This window comes from Cotesia typhae, unplaced genomic scaffold (assembly GCF_013202065.1).
Source record: "Cotesia typhae breed Kobodo isofemale line unplaced genomic scaffold, CoteBio_Ctyphae contig_4, whole genome shotgun sequence".
NCBI lineage: Eukaryota > Metazoa > Arthropoda > Insecta > Hymenoptera > Braconidae > Cotesia > Cotesia typhae.
The window spans coordinates 7671057-7697315 of NW_027423748.1; the positions used below are offsets into that span (position 1 = coordinate 7671057).

Here is a 26259-nt window from a genome sequence, read left to right on the forward strand (position 1 = left end):
CAGTCAAATGAACTTATGAATAATAATTAAATAATTTTAAGAAATAAAATAGGTATATTTATGAGACTAAATAATAAATGATTCATTAAAATGAAAATTTGTTGAAACAATAAGAGGTTTTAATTTTTAAGAAAAAGATAAAAAAAAAAAAAAATATTTAGTTGAGCGATAATATATTCATAAGAAAATAGATTTTTTATTTTTATTTCAATGTATTTGGGTAGTTTAAAAGGAAGATGATTGTTGAGTGTTGTAGTATTGTCACCGAGCACGTCAACACGTTTGCGTCTATTTCAATATGTCTTCTTGTAACTGTTGTTCATTAATAACTACAATAATTAGTTTTATACTCATAATTAATGTGATTGTATTGATTGATGGTAAACCATGTCGTTATTGGTGTAAAACTCAAAAAAATTCATTTTACTGCTGTCCTGAGGGGCAACCAATTGACGACCAAGTTGAAGACAATGAATTTGAATCTTGGCCCAACTCACCTGTGTTTTTTGTCGCAATTTTAAAATCTTTCGGGTGGAACGTACCTTTTCACATGAATAAAAAAATTATAAATAAAAAATGTCCACCTTTGAGGCATTATTGTCCAAGAAGTTTTTTTTGGAGCGATCCTCCGGAGTTGTGCGAGCACGATAATCATTGTGACACTAATTCAAAATGTTGCTATGATATTTGTCTGGAAGATAAAGTTTGTAAGCCATCAGAGTAATTTTTTTAAGTCAATTATAATGTAATTTACTTGTAGACCTGATAAATATATATTATAATTATAATTAACATATAATATTTATTATTATTATTTTTAAAGCTTCAAAGAGATCAATTTTTTATTTTGATATTTAATTTACCAAATAATTTTTAATAAATTAAGTGAATAAATTTATTAGAACAATAAATATTATTCAATCTGCGGAACTTGAATCTTCAGAGTCACATGTCGATGATAAGTCATTAGTGTTTTCTTCGTTACATTCATCGGCAATAAATCTGTAAATTAAAAAAAAATCAAATTTTATTTATATCAAATTATAATTTCTTCTCAAGTAATTAATAAAAAAATGTTAATTTTATAAAAAAAATCGCCAATCAGACGTTCGTTATAAGCGTGAAATAAATTAAATTTATCCTATAAATTATCACAAAAATAACATGCATTGTTTATTATTTATTTTAGTGTATTAATAGTCTTTTAATTAAAAATCACGCATGATAATTCTCGCCTTAATTGCCGGCAATCATAGAATTTCTTCTAATCGCATTGATATGTTGGCTCGCGTGTTTATCTTGAATACACTTAGGTCTTTTACATTTTTTTCTTACACATTCAAGCGGACAGCAATCTTCTTGATTATTCGTCGATCTATTGGATTTATTTTAAAATTTTAATAAAAAAACTCGTTACAATATCAATTACATAATTAAATATATTTACAATGTTCTAAATTAGTGAATCCTTATATTTATAATAATTTATTTTATTAATGTTAATCCTCAGTAATATTGATCATTAAATGACCAGGTATGATAAGTAATAAATAAAACAAAATTACATACTTGTCAAGAATCCAATTATCATTGATGTCCTTGAGAAAAGCCAGTGCTTGGCAAAAATCCCGACCTACGTTTCTCAAGTGGACAGTGTCCAAGTGTAATCCAGCTAGAGGCCCTTGATCGCATCCACAAAAGCTACTCTCCATTGTGTAACTTCTAATTAATCAATTAAATTCAATCAAACAATTAACCAACCAATAATCTATCGATAAATTTAAATTAGCTGTAAATTTTTCATCAAGCTTGGAATTAATTAAATTAAGTGAAATTATTTAAAAGTTCATTGATTATTATATAACAGAGATAAATTTTAAAGAAGAAATAAATAAACTAATGAAGAATATTGATACAATTAAATGATAAATAAAAAAAAAAAAAGAAGAAATAAATAAACCAATGAAGAATATTGATACAATTAAATGATAAATAAAAAAAAAAAAAAAAGAAGAAATATACTTCACCTGGCTACGCCGAGCTGGCGCCATATGGCAACCCTGGCCGTGGATTCCTTGTTCCTTTCGACCTTGAATGAACACAGAGGCAGTGCAAAAGCAGGCGATGTTTTCTGCATGAGTCTTGGAAGCATCTAAAATAACAAAACCATTAAATATATTACTTTTTTATTTCATACATACATTACTTCTTATCCACTGGATATAAACAACAAAGTCAGTGAGTTTGTTATACCCAGTTTTGGTTGTGATAAAGAAAAACCGGGATATATATATAAACTTTAGTATTATATAGGTAAGTAATAAACTTCTGTAGTGAAGAATAGATAAAATAAATAATTACCAAATACTGTGCAGGCTGATCAGGTTTGTCGCGATCAGCGGCGCTCCATGAACCCGACCTTGAGCAACCAAAAAGAAAAACATTTTTCCTCCGGGAGTGTCCGTGGTAATCAACGAAGACATGAATTGGACGGTGTAACACCCTGCTACAATACTCCATAAGACCTTTTGCATGGTAAATTACGGGGTGTAATACACGGTTCGGGTTACTCCAACGTCGATTAAGATCCTCGTTAGTAAGTCCATACCGGTTGCTGAGAAAATAAAATAATTGTGAGTTTAATTTTATCTTTGGTTGCTTCAAAGCTATTTTAACTTGTGGTTTTTATTTTTTTCAAATAAATTAAATATATTCAAATAAATAAATATGAGATTGAAGATACTTAGCAGACTCAGTAGAATCTTGGATTATATCATTTTTTCAAAAATTATCATATTCAATTTTTTTATTTTTTAATTTATAAATTTTTTTGAAAATTTGTTAAATTTGTGAAAATTGTGGTAATCAATTTTTTTTTTTTTAATTGTGCATTTTTTTTTTTTTTTATATATATTAATAAAATCAAATTTAAATTTCGTTCAAAAAAATAAAAATAAAAATGATGACAACACTTGAAAATATTTACCAAAATTTTTCAATCCTAAATTATCGGAAAAATTATATAATCCAAGATCATACTGAGTATATAATTCAAATTATATGGGATATTTTTTCGGATTGTATCCAGTGTAATCTTACGCGGTATAACCAAAAAAATTACTTGGTTAAATCGGAAATTACACTGAGTATAATACAAAAATAATTTAGTATAATCTGGATTATAATTGATATTATCTGAAATTTTTTTTCACCAAAGATTACACTGAGTATAATATGGGAAGATATGCAGTGTAATTTTATTCTTTCCGTGTAAGCATAGAAAATTATTTATAAAAATTTAATTTATAATTTTTCAGAGCTTCTAAAGATGAAATTTTTAAATAAAATTTTTTTATTAAAAAAATTCTAAAAATTATCATAAGATTGTCTCTCAACCTTCAGTGTCATATAAATAAATGAATAGACGTATGAAGAAGATGATGATAGTAAAAGTTAGAAAAAAAAAATTTCAATAATAGTTTTAATTATTGAATCATTCAACGGATCAGTGAGACATCATTTAAGGATTCAGTCGCAGTTAGAAAGACGTTTCCGGCGGCCGGAAGTCGTACTCAAAGGAAATGATCTTCCTGCGTCGCATAGCAATATATTTATATCGGTAAGATTTTAAAAATATAATATGTAATGTAGTATATAAAGTATAATAATTTCAAGGTAACTATCGTCTAAGCCATGGGTGTATATTTTATAGGAGCTGCTTCAGCGATTACCCATCAGTCCAAGAGTCAATAAAGTCTAGAGAGTCTAGAGTAAATTATGTTCTCATCTTGGCAAGGCATCCTGATGATTGTCAAGATCTATTAGCTCGTTAAATATACGCTGCTGAGATTAATAAAATTAATTTTGATGCAATATTGTATGATAGATGCCATTATCATAAATAATAATATTCACACGAATCAAGCTGATGAGCTACAGGTATTTGTATATAGATTTTTACAGTGATTGATAGATAGATAGATAGATGTAAGTAACTACAGTAATAATTAATGTTCAAGTGCTATCTGGAATGGACAAACTAATGGGCTAAAGAATAAGGGAATAAAACGTTGAGGATAGGAGTCGAGTGGAAAATTGATTTAGCTGCTGGCGAGTTGAAGCAGAGTCAATGCTCTTGGTACTTGGTACTTGGCTCGGTCCAATCCAACCAAGGCTTTTTGCTGTTTTATATTTTTATCTTTTTATTCTTTATATATTTATTTATTTATTTATTTATAATTTACTTGTACTGTCGGCTGGTTGACTCGGTGTATGGTAAGGTACATAGATAATATTACAGGAAGAATTTCTTCACAGGAAAACTCATTTCAACAATAATAGCGCAGGATGCTTCGATACCGGTACTATAACTTTAGAGTTTAAATTTAACTGGTATTAGCGAGATGTTGTTAATTTTTTTTTTTTTTTTTTTTTTTTTTTTTCAGCATCAAAGAAGTAAAAGCGTCCGGAGTTAAAACAAAAAACGTAGACTGGTGTGGTGTAATAGTTCAAAAGATTAAAGACTAAAGAGATCCTGGCGTAAATGCTGTACGATGTCAATGACTTTAATGTAAGAAACCTTGACCGCCAACTTCTTTCTCTGGTTGTTGGTTGTTTGTACTGTTCGAGTCGTGCAGTACAAAGCACGTTGGCTATTCGCTGGATTGGACTGCTTTGTTCGAAAGAAGAAATGAATTGCGATTTAAGACTAAAGATATCTTTCATGTTTTTTTTTTTTTTTTTTTTTTTTTTTAACTCCTAAAAAGTAAGAATGTAATGTAATAGATTTATTATTTTTATTCTCGTATTATATATTACATACTCATTTTTTTTAAATTTTTTTAGTTATGAAATTAACTTTGTCTTATTGAGGAAGAGAAGAACTACCACGAGATTTGATTTATTTATGTTTGGAATAACAATCTACGAGAGATAACTGGCTAAAAATAAGCTTTTGAATAAAATGCGGGCAAATATACAGACACAAGTGTGCGTTGTGGCTTTATTAGAGTTTAAACTAGCCTTAGGATATCGCGTGAAGATTATTGAGAATTTTTTTTTTTATAAAACTTTATTTATTTTTAAATCTTCAGCCACTGACAAAGCTTCTTCTCACTTTGCCTGACATAAGAGATACGGAAAATAAGTAATAAGAATAAAAAAAATGATTATAAATTTTAAAAATAATAATAACGTCACTAAAGCCCCTCTAGGTGATATAATGAAGGGGTAACATAAAGTTTGCGTGTGTTAAAGTATTTTAAATTATGCGTTAAGATTTACGCGAAGATCGAGGACATTTTAATACAAAATTCTTTTATTATTCATTTTTATAATAGAAACAAAGATTTAAAAGTCTTTGGAATTTAAATAATAATTATTTAAAAATTTTTTTTTTGTTTTTAAATTTGTTTTGACGTTTTTAAAAATATTTTTTTACAAGTTATGTCAAGTTGAGTTAGTTATGCTTGTATTGACGGTACGGAGACGGGTTTGTTAGCAGATATTACCATCGCTAGCTTCTTGGAATTATAAAAAAAAATAATAATAAATATGAGTATGTATAAAATTAATATAAGCCCTTAATATTAAATTGTCTAGTAAAAAACCTTTTTGCAAAAATTAAACGTTTTAAAATATATATATATATATATATATATATATATATATATATATATATATATATATATATATATATATATATATATATAAATGATCGAATAAATTAACGGATAATTTACAGGTTCGCTATATTAAAATTCTATATACAAGCACGCCGACTCTCTATACTTTCCGATGATAAACGACCAAAAAAATCTGGATCTGCGCGTTGAAATACGATCTCGTGAATGATCATTTTAATGACCCATAGACTCTATGGATGTTTTTTTTTAAATCTTAAAATAAAATAAAATAAAATAAATAGCAACTCAAGAAGATGACCTTCGAATATAAACATATTCCTTATAAATCCCTTTGAGTCAATAATTAAAGTCAATAAATAAATAATAGTAAAATATCTTGTTTGTAAAAACAAACAAATATATTTATGTAAAAAAAAACTAAATAATAGCTACTAAGTTATATAATAATTGAATAAATAATTATATAAATAGGATCCTAAAGTATTCTCAGCGATTCATCGTAGGTGTAAAAAATAAAACAAAAAATTGTTGAAGAATGTCGAAGGTCCCGGTGTGAGGGTAGACCCTTGTGGTCTCGTCCATGACGGTTCGCGGACTAGAATCGAGACCTCCTGAGTGGTGGCGGTTCGTACACGGAGTTCCCCCTGTGTATCTTGAAATAGACCTGCCGGTGTTTCTTCTCTTAAGTCAGCCTCCCTCAACCTTTTTCTTCTTCTTCTTCTTCTCATCTTCATTTTCTTCTTCTCTTCCTTACCTTAGCTTCCTACCACTATAAGCCCTTTCGTTTTCTCATCCTCATTCTCCTCAGAGCCTCAGTTTCTTCTTACTCTTGTTTCTTCCCATCAAACCACCACAAAACATGCAGCCGTAGCATAGTCCAGCATCACGAATCCTTTAGTAGCGTGAATAGCTTTTATTTTTGCTGGACTGAAGAGGCTGCCAGCAAAAAAGATACGTTGGATCGCAAAAAAGTAAAGACTAAATATATATAAACTTAAATAAAATAAAAAAAAATAGTTTAAGGAAAAAATGTTGCTGTTGGTTAGACTTGGACGCTGAAAAGTGGCTTCTAGTCAGTGATCCAACTCAACTGCCTGGAGCTGAATGCTATACAGTTTATAGTATAAGTATAAGAGAAGAACTGATGTTGTTAATGTAAGGAGAGACTGAAAAATGAGCTGAAGGCGAATAATGCAGCAGCAGCAGCATCACCATCAGTAGTAGGCCCCAGGTAATATAAGATTGAGAGAGAAATAAAGGATGAGACGATTGATGCGAAGGAGGATCGCCTGTTTAGTTCTCTTTACTTATTATACCCAGTTGAGGGTATGGTACAGGAGACGAAGAAGAAGAAGAAGAGGAGAGCCTGAAGCGCAACCAACGTTTATACCTCTGCTACATGACTTGTATCCAAGTTATACTTCCATTTGATCTCTCTGATGGCTTATCGTAACAATCTTCATGCGCTTACATTCCCACGGGATCGGCACACTCTATACTACTCCACCGACTCAACTTATAAACTCTCAACTTCTATGTGCTATACATAGCACAACTAGTAGATTATTGGTCTTACAGTGGCCTTGTAAATAGAATTCCGCTTTTATATATTGGATTATAGCTGGCGTTCTTTAGATCCAGGATCTAAAAATAAAATATAATTAAATAAAATAGAATAAAATAAAATAAACTAGACCAACTAAAAATAAACTAACGATTCCTGTTTAAGAGTAAAGTCCCCAGGAATTCTCGGTAACGAGACGGATTTCGTTGTATCCAGGTAAATATATCACGTCTTTTCTTTTTTATTTGGAGTCCAGAGCCATAAAACCTCCACTCGGACGTGCTGAGTGTCGAGTTGGAACTCAGAGAATGATTAGTTTTGCTTTGAGATTTTTTTATTTATTTAAATAACTTTATTATTTTATTTTTACCCGGCTGGGTTTCTGCTGTTGTTTGTCCAGACTACGACTCAACAAGAGTCCGGTTGGAATCCAAGCTCAGGATAAGTCTGCTATGCCGGTAAGTCACTAAGTCTCGCTTAGTATTCTTCTTTAGTGTCTGCAAAGCTCTCAAAAACCATTTTTTTTTATTAAAAATCGTTATTTTATTTACTCACCGGCTTCCAATTTATTTTAATTGTATTTTATCTTATTTTCTGTTTTCAGTTTTGGTGATTTCTGGTGTGTGCCAGCAGTGTGTTTGGAGTAACTCTCTATCTCTGGCTGTATTGTATGGTGTATCTCCCGGCAGTTGAGATGGATATATAGGTGTCGGGATATATACAGTCGACGGTCTGTCGGTCTCCTTTCAGTGAATCATCTTCAACAACGATCCCCCTCCATGCCAGAATACCCATCGTCAGAAGACTCTTAAGGGAGCTCACGAGGCTGCGCGAGGCCAGTCCGAGAACGCGACCCTAACACTGACATCCGGTTTTTTTTAAACGTAACTAAACGTGTAACGGAAGCAATAATATTGTACGCGAGCAACATGAAAATCGTACTGTTGCTACTCATCACAACATTCATTGCCTCAGGTAATTTTTAATTCATTATCAATTATCATTATCACCAAATTTTACTCCAATTTTTTAGATCCAATTTTATTTTATTTTTTAATTTTTTTAACGGCTCCGTAATTTCAAACAAGAAGATCATTTATCATTAGACACTTGCATTTAATTGATAAATGATCAAGAAGATACCGGTGATTTATCTTCAAGTTGATCAGAGATCATCAGACGAACCAGCGTGAAGTAGACAATCGGTTGCATCTTGCATATATTACGTACTCAACATGTCTCAAGGTCTGCAGGTCATTTCCCACCTGCAAGTTTATCTTTAGCCGGCATAGAAATACCCGCATTTTTTTTTTTTAATTTTCAATTTTATTTAAAAAAAAATTTTTTTTTATTACTACGGTCCATTTGACTATAAAAATTTTTTTCTATTTAATTTTAATCTACGATAATTTATGAGTTAATTTAATCAACGGGTTCACTGAACCATATATTAAATGATTGAAATATATTCGTATCTAAATTTTTTTTAATACACCGGTCAAAATTTAAGCATAACGGTAATGTAGTTGCTGACATTTGTGCATAATTATTTATTCATGAAATAATTTGTCACGTACAAGTATTTGCCGATATATTTTATTTAACGGATACGCGTTAGCTCGGAAGCGGCTGAAAGAAACGTGCCGAGACGAAATGGAACCTTTATATGTATGTGTACATAATATATTAATATCTAAAGACTACATGTGCATACCTTCACCCACACCTACCCAAACATTCCACGTGCGTTTTAAATATATATACATAAAAAAATATAATGCATTATGCATAAGTTATTAAGGTTCAATGAATTTTTTTTAACGGGTGGGAACGATCACCAAAAAAGCCTGACAAATTTTTTCCATTCATTCATTCATTCATATAATGTAATTATAATATTTCGACGGCCCCCTTGGAAAATTTCTTTTTTATTGAAAATTCTAGAAAAGAATTTTCAATTGTAACAGGGTATCCGGTGTAAATGGGACACTTGAAAAAATTTTTGGTAATTATTTACAATTGGGGTCCACTATTTGTGATAAAAAAGGAAAAAAAAAATTTCGATAGCTTTTTTGCTTTCAAAAGTTGGAAAAAATTTTGGGTCTCATATTTTTGTATAAAATTTCTATTTTTTTTTCTTTTTTTATGTTTTTAATATATATTTTTTTAAAAAGTACATAAAAAAAACCGAACAATTAAAAAAAAAAAAAAAAAAAAAAAAAAAAGTTTAATATCACAACTTTTTAAAAAATTTATAAATTTTTTTGAAAATTTGTTAAAATTGTGATAATTAAATTTTTTTTATTTTTTATGTATTTTTCAAAAAAAAAAAAAAAAAATACATCAATAAAATCAAATAGAAATTTCGTTAAAAAAAATGAAAATGAAAATGGTAAAAGACCCCACTTGCAAATAATTACCAAATTTTTTTAGAAAATTTTTTTTTATAAAATATCGGTCGAATTTTTTATGTTAAAAAATATATTAATTCTTTCAGGTCAGAGGATAACGACAATACAACTCGATGGAGTGCAATACTTTGTCTCGAGGATGAACCCGTACAGCCCAGAATTAAATTACTTTTTGGCCTATCAATATTGCCGTTCTCTGGGCCTTCAATTGGCGTCTTTTGAAACTAAAGAAAAAGCCGATACCATGACACAGTACTTGAAAAATGCCGGTTACACTAAATACGACTTTTGGACGTCGGGTAATAAATTGGGAACGGATATGTTCTTATGGATGAGCTCAGGATTGCCATTCAACGCGACTTTTGATTACATGTTGAGACGTACTGGAAATCGCGCTGTCGATGTCCCACCTGGCACTGAACCACAAAGGGTAGCACGTGAAAGGTAATTGTTTAATTAAATTAAATTACCTAATCATTCTATGATAAGACTGATAAGTTATAAAATAATTATAATGATGATGATATTAATTAAAATATTATTTTAGTGGAGATAGTGGAAGTTCAGATGGTTGTGTAGCAATGGTAGCGCCGTCATTAGCTTGGGATGCTCAAGATTGTACTCGTGTTAAGGATTTCATTTGCGAGCAGACACGATGTTATTATTACAACTACGGAAGCATACCGGTTTCGGCAACTCAGGGGTAAGAGGTGAGACATTTAACCACGTTACATGAAAAGTCGCGCGCCTCTTTATTTTTATTTTTTATTTATAGATAATCGTAATAATAATTTATGGGGCACAAGTACCACTTAAGTTCTTGAGTAGTATTATCACTTTTATTATTTATAATTCTAATTAATCATTCATTTTTTTTTTTGGTATTTATTTAGCATTAACTGTTTTATTATTATTTAGTTTTAACATAGATATTTTAAATAATTCCTCGTAAATAAAGTAGTTGGAGGCTTCTGAATAATCACAGTGGTGCGCACTTTTCATCAACGTTTAATTATTAACAAAATATTAACAATTCGCTTTTTTTTTTTTTTTTAATTTAGTTGTAGTTTTATTAACAAACTAACTTATTATTAGTTAACAATACAATCAAACATATACTGCAATAGTTAATAATTTAAAGTAAGAAATATTTTTTTTTACTGTTTGGGTTTTAAATTATTCTTTTACTTCAAGAAAAAATTTTAAAAAGTAAATCAGCAAATTAAATAAATTATAATTTTTTGGAAAATTTCAATTGTATCACGGAAAAAAGAAAAATTACATTATATAATCGGCTGCTTAATTTCAAAACACAGTAACTGACAATTTTGAGATTTTTAAAAATTTTTCTTATTAAAAAAAAGTTTGCGCGCTAAATTGATAGAAAATTTGATTTATGAGTAGAATGTACTTATTTTTAAGAAAAAATATTTTAAATTAAGGTCTAAAAGTTATAAGAAATGCAGCAATACTAAAAAAAATCAGGTATTAAAATTTTGCAGTTACTGTGTTTTAAAATTGGGCAGCCGTAATTTAACGTGGCGCTTCGTATTAAAAACTGGAAAAATTACAGTTTCGGATTGTAATTATTACAAATTTTTTAAGAGTTACATTATAAAACGTAAAAATTACATTGAAAACTCTGAAAATTAATATTAAAAGTTTGAATTTAGAAAAATATTATTTTGAACTGTAATTTTTCTAGTTTCAAATACGACGGGACACTTAATATAATTTTTCCATTGTTCTTTTTTCCGTGTAAGATTGAAAATAAACTTCTTTTTATTTATTATTTTTTTTTTTTTTTTTTTGACGAAGTAAAATAACAAACTAAAAGATATTTGATTTAAAAAAAAAAAAGATTACTTTGTATTTTTATTAAATTTAAAAGAATATTTAATTTTTCTTTTAAATTATGAATAAAAAAAGACCGCTTTTAAAATCTAAAACGCGGATGCTTATTATTTAAAATAAAAATTTTTTATTGTTAGTCTTGCTAACGATAATAAGTAATACCACTGTCTGAATATTTGCGACGGCATTTATTGCTGGTGCATTTGTTACAGAAATCGTAGACCATATTCATCGACGACGACCACAGCATTGCCGGACACCGACAGTAACGACGATAATGCGGACAAATTGGAGACCGAGACAACAGACGTGGATAAGAATGTAGAAGATGAGCCCGAGGATAACACAAACCAGGAGCATCAGACTGAAATTTACGACAGCAATATCACTAACAATAGCAATAACGACAATAATGATAACGACAGCCATAAAGAAGAAATAGAAGAAAGTTCAAATTCACCTGACACGTTAACTCTACCCGAGGATCCAGTAGTAGGTCGACTAATAAGTACCGCTTCCTCAGATCCTTTGACCAAAACTCAATCTCGTGAAGACGTTATCAAGGAGCGCAGCAGAACCGAGGACATTCCTGACATAACGAGTTTATTCACTGGAAATCCGGCGATTAAATCCCGCACCGATACTGTATTCGCCGGATTGGAGACTCACGAAATCAGATCACTCCAGCGAGCTAGTCAGCAGTCGCCGACCTACGACAAGACCGCGAGTCAACCTGACAACGCGCTCGAGTCAAAAACTATCGGTCCGTACGACAGTGACCAGGATTACGCAAATGACGCCCCTGATAACACCAACAGCGGCAGTGGTGATGTGTTGAAGGATCAAGAGGAAGACTTAAGCACTATTTTACCCGATGCCGAACCGGCTTATAGGTACAACATTAAAGTCCGCTCCAACGGAAAAGTATTAGACCCTCCGTCCAAGTAATCCACCAATAAAGTAATTATTTTTTAAGTATTTAGCATTTTATGATAAACATCTTCCGTTTTTTATTATTCAAACTAAATTTGTTGAGTTATTAATTGAGTAATTAATAATTATACACAACAGAGTCGTGAGGGATAATAGTGCGGCATTAATAAGATCAACTTATCGACTCAAATAAATTCGTAATTAGTTAATAGATATAGATGTAATAAAAATTAAATATTAATATTATTATTATTATTAAAATTTAATGATAATATTCCAGTAAAATGACATCAGAGGACTTGAGAAAGCATATAGCTTCGTAGGTGATGGGCCAAGGGATGTCCGCTGATGTCATCACTCGAATACGAGTGCAAGACGAAACGTTGTACGGATTTAAATATCGAAAATAATTGATCACGCTGTTGTCTACGGCAATGTTTACGTCATCCACTCGTATTCATTATTAGAATTGAATTAAATTGAGTTGTAATAATTTACATCACTAATTTTTTTTATATATATGCCATTGATATTGTAATAATTGAGCGAGAATGAAGAACTATTTCGTATGATTGATTGGTGTTTTTTATTTAGTGACCGACCTAAAAAGCTTTATTTAATTTTAATTGTTTACATTAACTTTAATTGTATCGCTTTCCAGATGCCATAAGGGCGTATAAAAATTTTTTTTTCGGGAATCGACGTAGTTTTGTCCGAAGCGGAGATAAATGCTAAAAAAAAAATTTTATACACCCTTATTGCTCCTGGAACCCACTTTGGATGTTATAAGGGCGTATAATAAAAATTCTGTTTTTTTTTTCTAAGTTAAAAATAAATTTTTAGTTTGAAGAAAAAATTTTTTTTTGTATTTCTACACGTTTCATACAAAAATACGTCGGTTCCAAAAAAAAAAATTTTTTTGGACTTGAAAAAAAAAAAACAGAATTTTTATGGGCCCTTGTGGCATGTGTAATGCGATATTCTTATTAATATTTTATGGAAAAAAATTATTTATCCAGTTGAGTGATTTAATAATTAGTTTTCTACTTATAATTATTTATCTTATTAAAATAATGTACTAAATATTTACTCACCAACCGTTGATAACACCTTCTATGTTCAGCATAGGTATTATTTTGAAAATATAATCATCCCGAAGACCCTTAGCGTAAGTACTATCTCCAAGAAGAGTTTCCAAAGTACCGTGAATAATCCAGGATGAATTACTCTCGCCAGGATGAACCCGTGATGTTAAAAAAATAACTTTTCTTTTCTGCAATAAAAACAATATTTTATTTTTATTTTTGTGATAATTAATTAATTTATTTATTTATTCAATTTAAGGATAAAAATACTCACACTAATTGGATTTGCCGTTGATTCTGGAGAAGTTATTGTCAACAGCGGACAATCATTATTATTCAAAGTATTGCAAAGCATCTCTGCGGAAAAATAAATCGGCTCTTTTTCGAGTCGTCGTGACCACCTCCATATGTGGGTCATTAACTGGCTGTAGGTGTACGGGAAGTGGTAGGCCAGGTAACAAATATCGTACGAATGAGGGAAGATAACATTAAAAGAAGTGGTCAGATAATTTTTCCCACGACAAGGTCTCCTGTAGCAATTTTTGTAGTAGCAGATATCAGTGCCAGTTCTCACCCAGCCTGGTCTGCCTAATTGTGCTTCTATAACACTAAATAATATTGGCTTCATGCCGAAGTTGAACTGCGAATTGGCTTTTTCGCAGTTGACAATATTAAAAGTATAAGGAATGTTTGTTTCCATGTTGGAAACTTCGAAGTAAAACCACTGGTGTCTCGATCCACTGTTCACGTCTGGTGTCAGAATTAAATCGTACTCTCTTGGACCTATCTGTGATACTTAATATCAGTATTGGTTAGCATTTTATAGAGTTAACTTTAAAAAAAAAAAAAAAAAAAAAAAAGTAATATTACCTGAATAGCTTTTCGTAAGTTGCCACTTTCGAACCTAGATTCGAATAATAAACTCTTAGTATCGACGCAACGATTACCGATTCGTGATTCATCAGAATTACTCAAAACCAATCTATCCGTCAGTCTTTCAGATGCTCCTCCAGAGGTTTGGCAAGTCATCGCCAGGGCATCCAGGTCAAAAACCACTTCCTGAGTGAGCAAGTTTGGTCGAAGTCCACGGTCTACGCTGTTTAACAACTTAGCTCGGCAAACTTTTCTATCTTTGTCATTTAGTGGCTCGGGATTTCCACGACAACAGCCACCTATAAGATCGGGATACGCAACCTTCACAAAAGATATTACACTTCTTACACGACTGGCACAGGTACAATAAACTGATTTGTCTTGTGTGTTGAACGGGATGTTGTCCAAAATACGCAATATTCTCGAATATCCACTGTACGGTAAAACTTCTTCATCTGTCATGTGCGTATAAACACCTGTCAAATTACTTAAATCCCAGAATTTGGTAACATGATTTAATAAGCTTGTACATTTTGTTTCTTTACTCATTACAGGCTCAATGTTTTCTTCTGAATTTGATAGACTTTCCATTTGTAATTGGGTTTTTAAGTTACCTAGTTCTCTAAAAAGAACATTATACCTAAAAAAATATAAAATATTTAAAAAAAAAAGAAGCGTTTGCGCATTATCGTGCTATTTTATATTTTTTTTTTCAAATTCTTTATTTTATTAATATTTCATAATTAAATAAGCATTATGAGTCGTGCACTTTTGGATTTTCCAAACTTTTTTTTTTAATCAAATTGATCAAATTTTTTTTAATTGTTCGTTTTTTCATGTACACGGAAAGAACAAGATGACACTGGATATCATCCCAGATTATATTGAGTAAAAAAAATTTCACATAGTAACTAGTATAATCCAGATTGCAATGAGTATAATCCAGATATCACCCAGTATAATCTGGATTATACTAGCTACTATCTGAAATTTTTTTTCACCATAGATATCACTGAGTATAATCTGGGATGATATCCAGTGTCATCTTGTTCTTTCCGTGTACTTTAAAAAAAAAAAAAAAAAATATTAAAAACATAAAAAAAAAATAAATTAAAAATTTGACCCAAAAACATGAATTTGTTCATTTTTTTTTTTTTTTTAAATTAAATTACATTTAATACTCAAAGTACAAAAAAATCGTATAAAAGCAATTTAAGCCTAGATAATTGCTTGATCTTGAGAAAGTGAGAGTAAAGCACTACTCAAACGCTTCGCGTTATGAGACGTGCAATTTATTTACTACTAAAAAATAAAACTAAATATATTTACCCAAGAAGATCTTCAATAGTCCGTTGAGATGTAATAACACTAGCAAAATATTGCCCCTCGTCAACATTGATATCATTAAATTGTTCCAATTTATTTTTATCTATTTTCAAGGCACTCTGATCTCCGCTATCATCATCCTCATCATCATCATCATTATCATCATCGTCGTCATCAACTGAGTCTGCGTCACTGCAAACTCGCCCAACAGAATTAACCTACAGCGATAAAATTATTAATCAAATAAATAGGAATTTAAATTTCTGATTTTGATACGTGTTATTGGATTAACTGGGAAAAAAAAAAAAAAAAAAAAAATATGCGAACCTGACTTTCAACGTCACTGCAACTGTCGACACTGTTGGCTCTTTTCCCATTACAATTTGGTAGATTGAACCTAGATTAGATGTCAAATATTTGAATATATAATAAATTTAATTGGATGCTCTGCACGCATCGTGCTAATTTGTTGCTATTGCTACATTTATTTGATTAATATCGTACTTAGCAGGTGACATTTCAGGTACTGGCAGATCTTTCTTCTCTAAACACTGGCTTATAATTCCACAGATACGTGAAAACAAAAAGTCGTAGGCTTTTGTTTCGGGACAATTACTGCAGAAGCGGTAAAGTTGCTGCAGACCATTGTTGGCTTTCAGTGCTCTTCTCCCGGATTCTAGATCATAAATCATGAGTAATATTCAGAAATCTATATATATAAATTTATTGTATTGTTAATTTGACTTACAAATAGATTTATGGTAGATTAAATAGCAGTGACAATAACTGGTTCTACATAGCTGAGTCAGCATGAAATTTTTTTTAGTCAAGGGCAAAAATAAAATAACATGCTGACAAAGATCAAAACATTTTATTGTTAGAAATAAAATGAAGATACTTTTTAAGCTCGGTGGTTAATGTTGAATTTAGATGTTTTGTGTTATGTATTATAAATGTAAGTGTTTAAAGGCATACAGGGGTTTTGATACGACGAACAAAGGTATTATGAATTATTCAAAGCATCAACTAGCTCCAAACATACCCGGGTTGATGCATCTAATACCGGAGATGAAATATAAATGATAATAAAAATTATTTTTTTTTTTTTTTGGCCACTCCCTTACAAAAACGATGATGGAATATCATTTTTTAAAATCAAATTATATTGTTAATCCAATGCTTACTTATCAGACACAAGTGATGGAGAGTGCAAAGTCCGTAGTTTGCGACTTTTTGTCTCAGTTGTCCGTCCCACCTGTCCCAGCGATCGAAAACGCGCATCAGCATGTGCACTAAATTTCCTTTCACAAATTTCGCGCAGCAAACTCCTTTAAGAACAATAAATTATTTGAGGTAATACATTACTTAAAGCGATTAATAAATTTTTGTGATAAAACTTTGTAATTACGATTGCTTGTGAAATGTTTCAGGCATTCTAATAAAACTTTTAGTTTTAAGTTGGGTGTGTATCCGATACCGACAAAAGTTTTTTCGAAGGTTGACGCTATTCCGTCTTTCATAAGAATTTGAACTGCAAATGCTGAAATTTAAAATTTTATTAAGATTTTTTATGAAAATTAATTTTGCAGATATTTGATCATTTTAAAAAGTTTTTTAATAAATAAACTATTGCAAAAAAAAATTAAAAAAAAAAATTGACAAGTAGAAATTTTAAAAAATTATTAATGCAATTTTTAAAAAATTTTTTTTGAACAAATTTGTTTGTTAAAAAAAAAAAAAAAAAAAAAAAAAAAATTGTCAAGTGACTGCCAACTTTAATTTCATAAATTTTTATTAAAGATAAGTTTTATGAAACTTACTATTTTTAGCAATACTTTTCAGAATAAGAAGAAGTGGAAGAAGAAGTCGAGCATCGTTATAATGATGTTTGAGTAAAGAGTGGAACACTTTGGTGACGTTTAAAAGTCTTACTTTTAATGGAAATTTGACGTCTTTTTGAGCGATCTGTTAATTAGTTTAAAGTATTACTATTATTATTAAAATTATTAAAAATAGTAATTAATAATTAACCTGACTTAGTATCCAGAGAATTTCATGAACTAATACTTCCGACATGGTGTTATCGCTTCTCTGTGAATTTATCAAGAGTTTTAAGAAGACTTGGGTCCCACCAAACTGGATTAATTGAGCAATGGTTGTACGGCTGGCGTTTTCTAATGAAAAATAACACTCATAAATATAAAGAGCCAATTCAATAGATAATAAACTAAATAATAAATCTTACTCGAGTGCTTATTTTTGGCTCCTTTTAATTTCACCTTGGATTGCCGAGGTGCTATACATTCATGCAATATTCCAGTAATGTTACAACACACCGCATTATCTCTACAAGCCTATCGAACAAAAATCATGTTAATTTATTAGTGATTAATTTTTACTAAAAAGGAGTTACTAATTGAGATAATAAATCTCATTTTAAAAATTACCTCCAGTAACACCATAAATATTTCTATAACATTGTACTCTTTGCTCCAAAATGTTTCCAGTGTACGTTCTCGAATTTTTCGATCTGGAATCGTAACAATAATTAATTTATATTATTAAGAGAATAAGAAAAATTTTGTTTCAAAAATAGTCATATGATAAAATCGGTTTTTTTTTTTTAGTGAAATTTAGTGTCATTGCAAAGGTCTTGACTTGAATTTGTCACATAATTAAGAAATAACCTTGTATTTTGTGAACCATTGACATTTTTGATGATATAAGCTCACTCCGATATTACACTCATCGAGACCTTTCATTTGAGTACCCACATCAATTTTTCATATATTTATATATATTATATATACATATATATGAAAAATATATCAAAATTCATGTGGGTACTCAAATGAAAGCTCTTGATGAGTGTAACATCGGGATGAGCTTGTATCTTTAAAAATGTCAATAGTTAAAAAAGTACAGTGAAATTTAACAAAAGCCATTATTTAATAAAGCAAAACTTTATTTAATTATTTTATTAAAAAAAAAAAAATAGATCCTTAAATTAATGTAAAGTGAAAAAAATTTTATTGAATAAAAATGTCTTAAAATTTACTTGAAATATTTTTTTTTAACAATCAAAAGAATTGGATTAATGCCAAACTCTTCACCATTAGCTTCCTTCAAAATAATTTACGTAATTTCTCAGTAAATTTTGAGTATTTTATTAGTCTGTTTTTTAGTTTTATTGTAACATAACATGTTATATATAAATAACACAAATGAATTATCAACTACTGTCGTCAGACATTAGCGTCCTAACAAGTCAACTGTCTTTTGTAATTAATATCGAATATATAAGTGATAAAAAGCTTGTTGACAATAAATTATCATTACCTGAAGAAGTAATGCGAGTATAAAGCTTAGCCAGCAAACTTTTTATATTCTCTGAATTTTCCTGATGCTTTGGTAAACATTGTCTCAGCTTTTCAATCAATGCTTCATTCATAGTATCTTCTATTTTATTTATCGCTGACATGTCTCTAAAAAATATGAGAGCTTTAATTTTTGTTGGGTTATGGACATTTGAAGGTATTAATTTAATGAATATAATAGAAGAAGAAATAAAAGTAATAAAATAAATGACGACATTTGGTTAATGGGGCTCTATGAAATACGGCAATTAATTGTTTGAACTTGGCAGACCACCAAAGGGTGAATCTGTCAGTTACAGAAACAGTAACAGAAGTTGTTCCGTTTATAAAATAAATTCTAATGTCAATGTCTCTTTTATTTAACAATTTATTGAGATCAAATATAAATAAAGTGGACTATTTTATTTTATTCGGGTAATAAATAAAATTTTTTTGAATTGTTAGACGCTTAAAATAATTGATATTGATCAGAATAATTTAAAGTTACAAATTTAAAATGATTTAAAAAAATGCAATTACATTTGATCATTGTGAGATAATAACTTATCCAATTTATTATCCTCAACCCAGTGGTTCTCCTTGTCATCAACTCTCGATTTTTTCATGGTCAATAAGATTTTCGCTCCAATTAACAATTCCGTGTTTATCTTTATTTTCGAGTATAATAATAAAATTTCATGTTTCGTGAAATGAAAATGTTGAAATTTACGTTAATTGAGTATGACGGTATGAATATACGTGTTAATTTTTTTTAAATTGGAAATTATCGGTTTTGTAAAACGGTTTTATTCGCGGCTCGATTTTAAATATAACTTTCTTATCAATGTTATTATTATTATTATTTTAAATAATTTAAGTATTGGTGTAAAGTATTTTTAATGTAATAAAAATCAACCAGTTTATAATTTAATTTTTTTAATTTTGACAGTCATAATTTGTAAATTAATAATTTAAAAACATTTATCATTTAAAATTTTGTAAAACAAATAATTGATACAAAAAAAATTTTAATAAATTCTAACAATAATTTTATCTATTTAAATTTCATTACTTTTTTTTTCTTTCTTCAAAATTTTGTCTTTTTTTAAATAATGTTTATTAATTATTGATAATAATTAAAATTCAACAATTTAATTTTTATGTTTTGTAAGAATTATAATAAGAGCGCAATTTTTAAAAAATGTTTCTTCAGTTTAATGATATTTATTTAAATAATCAAAAAGAAGCTAATAAAATAAGAAAAACTTTTAAAAATTGGCTTTTTATTATATTTAAATCTAAACTATTTACGAAAATGTTTATGTACATAAAAAAAAATATATTTTTAATTATTCTTGCGTTGATACTTAAACGCCGAATCTAAAAATATTCACACGGAACCACCTTGCAAATAATGTGGGTTAAAGGAACGCATGGAAATAGTTTTATAATTACTCAATACACAACTTCATAACTTATCATTCATATAATAATAATAATAATAATAATAATAATAATAATAATAATAATAATAATAATAATAATAATAATAATAATAATAATAATAATAATAATAATAATAATAATAATAATAATAATAATAATAATAATAATAATAATAATAATAATAATAATAATAATAATAATAATAATAATAATAATAATAATAATAATAATAATAATAATAATAATAATAATAATAATAATAATAATAATAATAATAATAATAATAATAATAATAATAATAATAATAATAATAATAATAATAATAATAATAATAATAATAATAATAATAATAATAATAATAATAATAATAATAATAATAATAATAATAATAATAATAATAATAATAATAATAATAATAATAATAATAATAATAATAATAATAATAATAATAATAATAATAATAATAATAATAATAATAATAATAATAATAATAATAATAATAATAATAATAATAATGATAATTATATATGTAACAAAATTCACTAAAAAAGTACAAAAAATCTTTATAAAAATGAATAAGCGCGTAAATTTTCTCTTACAACTGTTATTAAAAGATAAAATTTGTAAAAACGAGAAACGAAACGCGCCGAATGACTTTTCAAGTCGGTTTGACGTTTTCTTCAGCCAAAACTATGTTTAAATCCCAAGTGCACACGCGGGATTGCTATTAATAACACGCTCGTTCTTTCCAAAACCTCTCACGATTCTCCAATTTCTGGCTATTTTTTTTTTTTTTTTTTTTTTTCATCTCATTTATTTAGCTTTTTTGTTCCAGTCTATGTAATGTATAATTATTTTTGGTACAGTGAGATCTAAGAATCTAAAGACATTGAACCCGGTTATGCTTTTCTATATATATTTTATTTATTTTAATCTTATATTGCGTTTTCTTGTTTTTGTTTTCAATGTTTTTTTAAATAATGACGATCATTAAATATTATTTATGCCAAATTTTATTCTGATAGGATCTTTTGATTTTAAATTCTGTTAAATTATTATTATTATTATCGCGGCCAAAATTTAAGTGTATTAATATACATGACTTGGATTTATTATTTATTTTTATAAAAATAATTTGTCATTGATTAAATTTTTTTATGAAGAAAATTTCTCAATATATTTTGCAAAAAATAACTTTGATTTTTTTTTTTAATATTCAATAAAAAAAAATAATTAAATGTTACATAAATCTGATAATTTTTTAATTTTTCTTAATAAAAAAAAAAAATCATAAAAAATATTGAAAAAAAAATTTTTCTTCTTTTGTAAAAATTTAAAAACATTAAATGAAAAATTATTAATTAAAAAAAAATTTAATTAGTAATTTATTTATTGAGAAAAAAAATTGTTAGATGCCTGATCTATTTAAAAAAAAAATTTTAATCATTAATTTTTCATAAAAATTAAAATTTATAATTAAAAAAAGTGAATACATAAAAAATTTTATGAAAATAAAATTACTTACTCTGGTATAAATTTAAGAGTGTCACTAGAGTTGTCAGACATTAGGTTGATATTTGTCAGAGAAAAACAAAAAAATAAATTTGTTTAGTTGTACACAAGAGCGAACAAAATATCGCGTGACTGTCGTGTCAAGCGATTACAGAAACAGACTGACTTTATTCACCCTCGAGTCCAAATGTATACAGGTACAATATTTTACATAAACTTGTGTATGTTATACTGAAAGCCATTGACTTGTTTAAAAAGCAGCACTACTTGTTGATAAACATGACAAGTCTTAACTTCATTACACAATACCCAATAAATCTATCAACAAGCTATTTATTAATTAAATTAAATAAAATTAAATTACACTATTTATTTACAGAATAAATTGTTTTATTCGCGAGAAAGTATCTACAACCCCAGTCACTACAATGCACTCATTCCAAGTATTGATTCATCACCTACGGCGGTATGGTTTGAATTTGCAATTAATTTCTTCTTTTTGTTCACTAAAAATACGCATTAAACTTTGATATTAACAGAGTCTAATTACTAATTATTGATTATAATTATGAAATTGAATAATAAATTAATTAAATTTACCGTGTTATTAATAAAAGTTAAAATTGTTTGAATTTTTATTAAAAATTAAAAATAAAAAAAAAATCGAAAGTTAAGTGATTTCGTTTGTAGTTCAATAGACTGAAGAAAAAAATTGAATTTGATTTGAATTTTATTACAAGAGGGAAGATAATAAAAATGATATGGTGTCGAATCGGGTGCAATGCTGAGAACCGAATAAACTCAACTCGTCACGGCATTGTACGTTTATCGCCCTTTTATAACAACAATCAAACAATATATATGTGTACAAAAAAAAAAAAAAATATATATATATATAATTTTCATAAGCTTCAGGGATAGTGTAACTTTTCGAGACACGATCGTTCTTCGTACCGTTACGGGATTATCGTGATTTAAATTCGGGGTACGTTGCCCTTAATTTATCCTCAAACTGCATTGAACACTGCAATGTTTCATTACCCATTACTAAATAATTTTTACAACTATTTAATGCAAGCACTTAGCTTCTTCACAATTAAATTTAGTTTTAGTTTTATTTATTAATACATCTCTAATAAATTTCATTTTTTTTTCAGGTTCAGAGCAGTTTTGATGCCAGGAAGTTCCAAATTAAATAAAAGATTGCTATCGAGGATTATTTAACCAGTTGTGAAATTTGGCACAGATAAAGGATTAAATTATTTTTGGTTTGTTTATTAAGAAAATATGATTATTTTGTATAGTAGCAACGCAATCTAAGTAAATTGCGGCTTTCAACTTGAATATTTTAATTGAGAAGATTATTTTGATTAATGTAAATATTTTTATCATTTATATATATTTATGTACAATTATGTGATACTAAAATCGGCCAGATGTTTGAAAATTTTTTTTTTGGAAAAAAAAAAAAATATTTTCTGCATGTAAAATTTTTTTAATAAATTTTTTTCATAATTTTCATAAAAACTTTTAAGATTTCTGTTAATTTCAGTGTTATAAAATTATTTATTAAGCTTAATTTTATAATTTATCAGTTATTGAAGAAATAAAAGGATTTTTATTTCATTCAAAAATATAATTCTATAAATTCTGTCAAATTATTGATTAATATATAAACGCGCATATATTTTTACAACAAAATATTTTTAGACTGAAAAAATAGTCTTTATGCCCTTTGAAATAAGTCGTTAATTAATCAACCACTAATTGTAACCTTGCAATAGTCTTTTAGGTCAATCAATATGTAATAATTAATTATTTAAGTGGTATTTAATGGTCTAGTATAAAAAGAAATAAGAAAAAAAAATTTTTTTTGATAGAAGATATTAATAGCGTAATTTTTTCTTGAAATTCAGGTGGGAATTATCAAGATTGACATACAAAAGTTTAAAAGTTCAGCGATTGTTGAAGCTATCAATACACATGAAGCTTTTTTAATAATTTGATTTAAATAGAAACAAATAAGAAAAGTTTTAATTGAAAAAGCTCACGTGAAAATAATATTTCTGGCATTAAAGCTCAGGATAAGCAATAAACAATTGTTAAAGCTTTAATTAATTAGATTTTCTACGAACAATTACAACAAAATAACTCGGTATTTTTGGCTCTAATGAGAAAAGGTGTGTATGTTTATTAGCAGAGTATACGTGGAATGAAACTTTTAGTATCAAACGACGCTGCAAGTTTCGCCTTCGAGTTTGTGTGAAAATTTATTTCGTTTGGTAATTATATTAAAAGTCGAGTTAAGCCAACCTTGACCGATTGGGGGTAATTGTAAATAATGTTTTATATTTAACTTATCTTAAATTTAGTTATTTTTTTAAGTTAAATTACATTTACCGAGTATCAGATTGATAATGACCAGATTGTCATAAAAAATTAATTAACGACCGCCTAGCGTGCCCGATGGGGTGTTATTAAATAATTTTGATTCATATCGAGATCTACTGGGATATTAAATTAAATTACATACAGATAATATTCAAAGCCGAGTATTGAATTAATGCAATTCCCAGTTTGTTAAGGTAATCTTACAGCTTACAGCTTTCGTAATATTTTTTTAATTATATATTTTCTTCAGTTTCGTCTCTCTCGTTGTCTCGCTGCTTTATTTATTTTTATTGTTCGCAAGTGTTATTGGGCCTCATATATGTCAGTTCACTACAATATATAAAACACTCTTTGGTGGTTTTAAAAGTTGAGACTAAAAAAATATAAGAACGGGTGGGGACGGATTCGGGCCTAAGAGAGAATATATAAACTCGTGGGCGAGACTGAAATCTGGTTAGTGAGGATAGTTACTCGATATAGAGTAGTGATTTTTAAAATAATTTCTTTATTTTTTTATTTAATTATAAGGGGAAAAAGTTTTTATTTACAAATCAGTTGTTTTTTAATTTTTAAAATGATTGCTCTGCTACTATTCGTCGGAGTTTGTGGAGCCGCGGTGATCCCCATGGAATCAATGCTGAAAATTCAAACCAAACTCAATGATTTTAGTATTGAATCGGCTAATTATATGCAGTCGCCTCTTTATCCCCATCAACCACGACTGTTTCTTTACAATTATTTGCAAGTGAGATTAATTTTTTTTTTTTTTTTTAATAAACGATCAAAGAAACAATGAAAATTCTCTTTTTTTTATTGTTGATATAAGACAAATTTTAAATCATTTTTCAACGTAAATTAATAAAAAAAATGTATATTTAAACTTTAATATTAAATAATAACTTTACATTAAAAAGATTTGTAAAATAACATTTTAATTATTAATTTTAAGAATTATTTTGATTAAAAAAATTTTTTTTTGCAATGACAGATTAAAATTAAACTGTAAAATAATTTTTTAAAAAACAATGAAATTTTTTTAATTGTTTGTAACGAAGAAATACTTGAAACTAAAAAAAAAATTTTTTTTAAATAATTTATATTTAAAGTGAAATATTAAAAAATAATTTTACAATAAAATTAAAATTATTAAAAATAATTTTTCATTTTTAAATTAAAAATTTTTAACATATTCTTCTCAATAAACAATCAAAAATAAATTTTTCATTGTTTCAATAAAAAACCTTTGTAAAATAAAATTTCTATTATTAATTTAAAAGAAATATTTACTCTTAATAATCTTATTATTATTAATTACAGGTTGATCCACAGAAATCATATCCAGTCCTAAATTATCCTTACGGTAATCCGAGTGATGCCTACGTAACATCATCATTCAATTACTACGGATCTCCTCTTTATAATTATGGATTCCAATTAAGCCCGGTAAAAATTTATTCTTATTAGTATTATTATTATTATAAATACAACTACTGAAAGCTCATCAAAATGTTTCAATTTGTTTTATAAAATAGCAGGTATTCACAAATGTCCAGCCATTTATTCCGCATTATGTTCCTCAACAACCAAGTTATGTTCCTCAAGAGCCAAGCTACGTCCCTCAGCAGCCGATTTCTACAACAACTCAGCGACCGTTCGACGATGACGGGATTGAAAAGCTCGACGAAAAAGTTGACCCTAATCTCGAGATGAATTCCAACAACAGCAATGAAAATTCAGAAGACGATTCTGTCGTCATAGAATCTATCTAATTTTTTTAAATAATGTAATTTTAATAAAATAATTTTTTATATTTATTACAATAACTGCTTACTTATTTTTAATAATTATTTATTTATTTTTAAG

At 27.9% G+C, this 26259-nt stretch overlaps 3 protein-coding genes and 1 long non-coding RNA gene across 16 annotated transcripts; 3 read left to right on the plus strand and 1 right to left on the minus strand.

Moving 5' to 3' along the window:
- Positions 1-772: 772 nt before the first annotated feature.
- LOC141527088 (cytosolic carboxypeptidase 1) lies at positions 773-22347 on the minus strand. Of its 6 annotated transcripts, none has more exons than XM_074242370.1 (20): positions 21093-21136; positions 19588-19715; positions 19031-19176; positions 18139-18221; positions 17937-18045; positions 17723-17865; positions 17512-17656; positions 17100-17231; positions 16876-17019; positions 16196-16367; positions 16019-16088; positions 15695-15909; positions 14363-15005; positions 13767-14279; positions 13502-13680; positions 2362-2614; positions 2028-2152; positions 1570-1722; positions 1236-1375; positions 773-1002 (listed from the first exon to the last, which is right to left on the minus strand). In XM_074242370.1, exons 2-19 carry the CDS (start codon positions 19671-19673, stop codon positions 1237-1239), a joined length of 3450 nt encoding a protein of 1149 aa, XP_074098471.1. In that variant the 5' UTR covers positions 19674-19715; positions 21093-21136; the 3' UTR covers positions 773-1002; position 1236. The 6 variants fall into 6 exon arrangements, with proteins under 6 accessions (XP_074098471.1, XP_074098472.1, XP_074098473.1 ...); XM_074242371.1 differs by lacking the exon at positions 21093-21136 and adding an exon at positions 20375-20512; XM_074242372.1 differs by lacking the exons at positions 19588-19715; positions 21093-21136 and adding an exon at positions 22019-22347.
- On the plus strand, positions 3371-5580 carry LOC141527469 (uncharacterized). Its single transcript, XR_012479204.1, has 5 exons — positions 3371-3619; positions 3713-3939; positions 4020-4361; positions 4446-4765; positions 4846-5580. It is a non-coding gene; the product is annotated as an uncharacterized LOC141527469 (long non-coding RNA).
- Nw (narrow) lies at positions 7285-12979 on the plus strand. 3 transcript variants are annotated; one of them, XM_074242201.1, is made up of 5 exons: positions 7285-7667; positions 7814-8184; positions 9707-10064; positions 10168-10323; positions 11687-12979. In XM_074242201.1, the coding sequence occupies exons 2-5, from the start codon at positions 8139-8141 to the stop codon at positions 12420-12422; spliced, it is 1296 nt and encodes a 431-aa protein (XP_074098302.1). In that variant the 5' UTR covers positions 7285-7667; positions 7814-8138; the 3' UTR covers positions 12423-12979. The 3 variants fall into 3 exon arrangements, with proteins under 3 accessions (XP_074098302.1, XP_074098304.1, XP_074098303.1); XM_074242203.1 differs by having other exon boundaries at positions 7285-8184; positions 10168-10330; positions 11687-11825; XM_074242202.1 differs by lacking the exons at positions 7285-7667; positions 7814-8184 and having other exon boundaries at positions 9925-10064; positions 10168-10330.
- On the plus strand, positions 14235-26165 carry LOC141527090 (uncharacterized). 6 transcript variants are annotated; one of them, XR_012479136.1, is made up of 5 exons: positions 14235-14376; positions 14486-14726; positions 22385-22471; positions 23163-23380; positions 25714-25911. XR_012479136.1 is itself a non-coding variant. In XM_074242376.1 (3 exons), exons 1-3 carry the CDS (start codon positions 24971-24973, stop codon positions 26163-26165), a joined length of 534 nt encoding a protein of 177 aa, XP_074098477.1. In that variant the 5' UTR covers positions 24767-24970. The 6 variants fall into 6 exon arrangements, 2 of the variants coding, with proteins under 2 accessions (XP_074098477.1, XP_074098478.1); XR_012479137.1 differs by having other exon boundaries at positions 23163-23273; XR_012479138.1 differs by lacking the exons at positions 14235-14376; positions 14486-14726 and adding an exon at positions 22063-22202.
- The last annotated feature ends 94 nt before the right edge of the window (positions 26166-26259 follow it).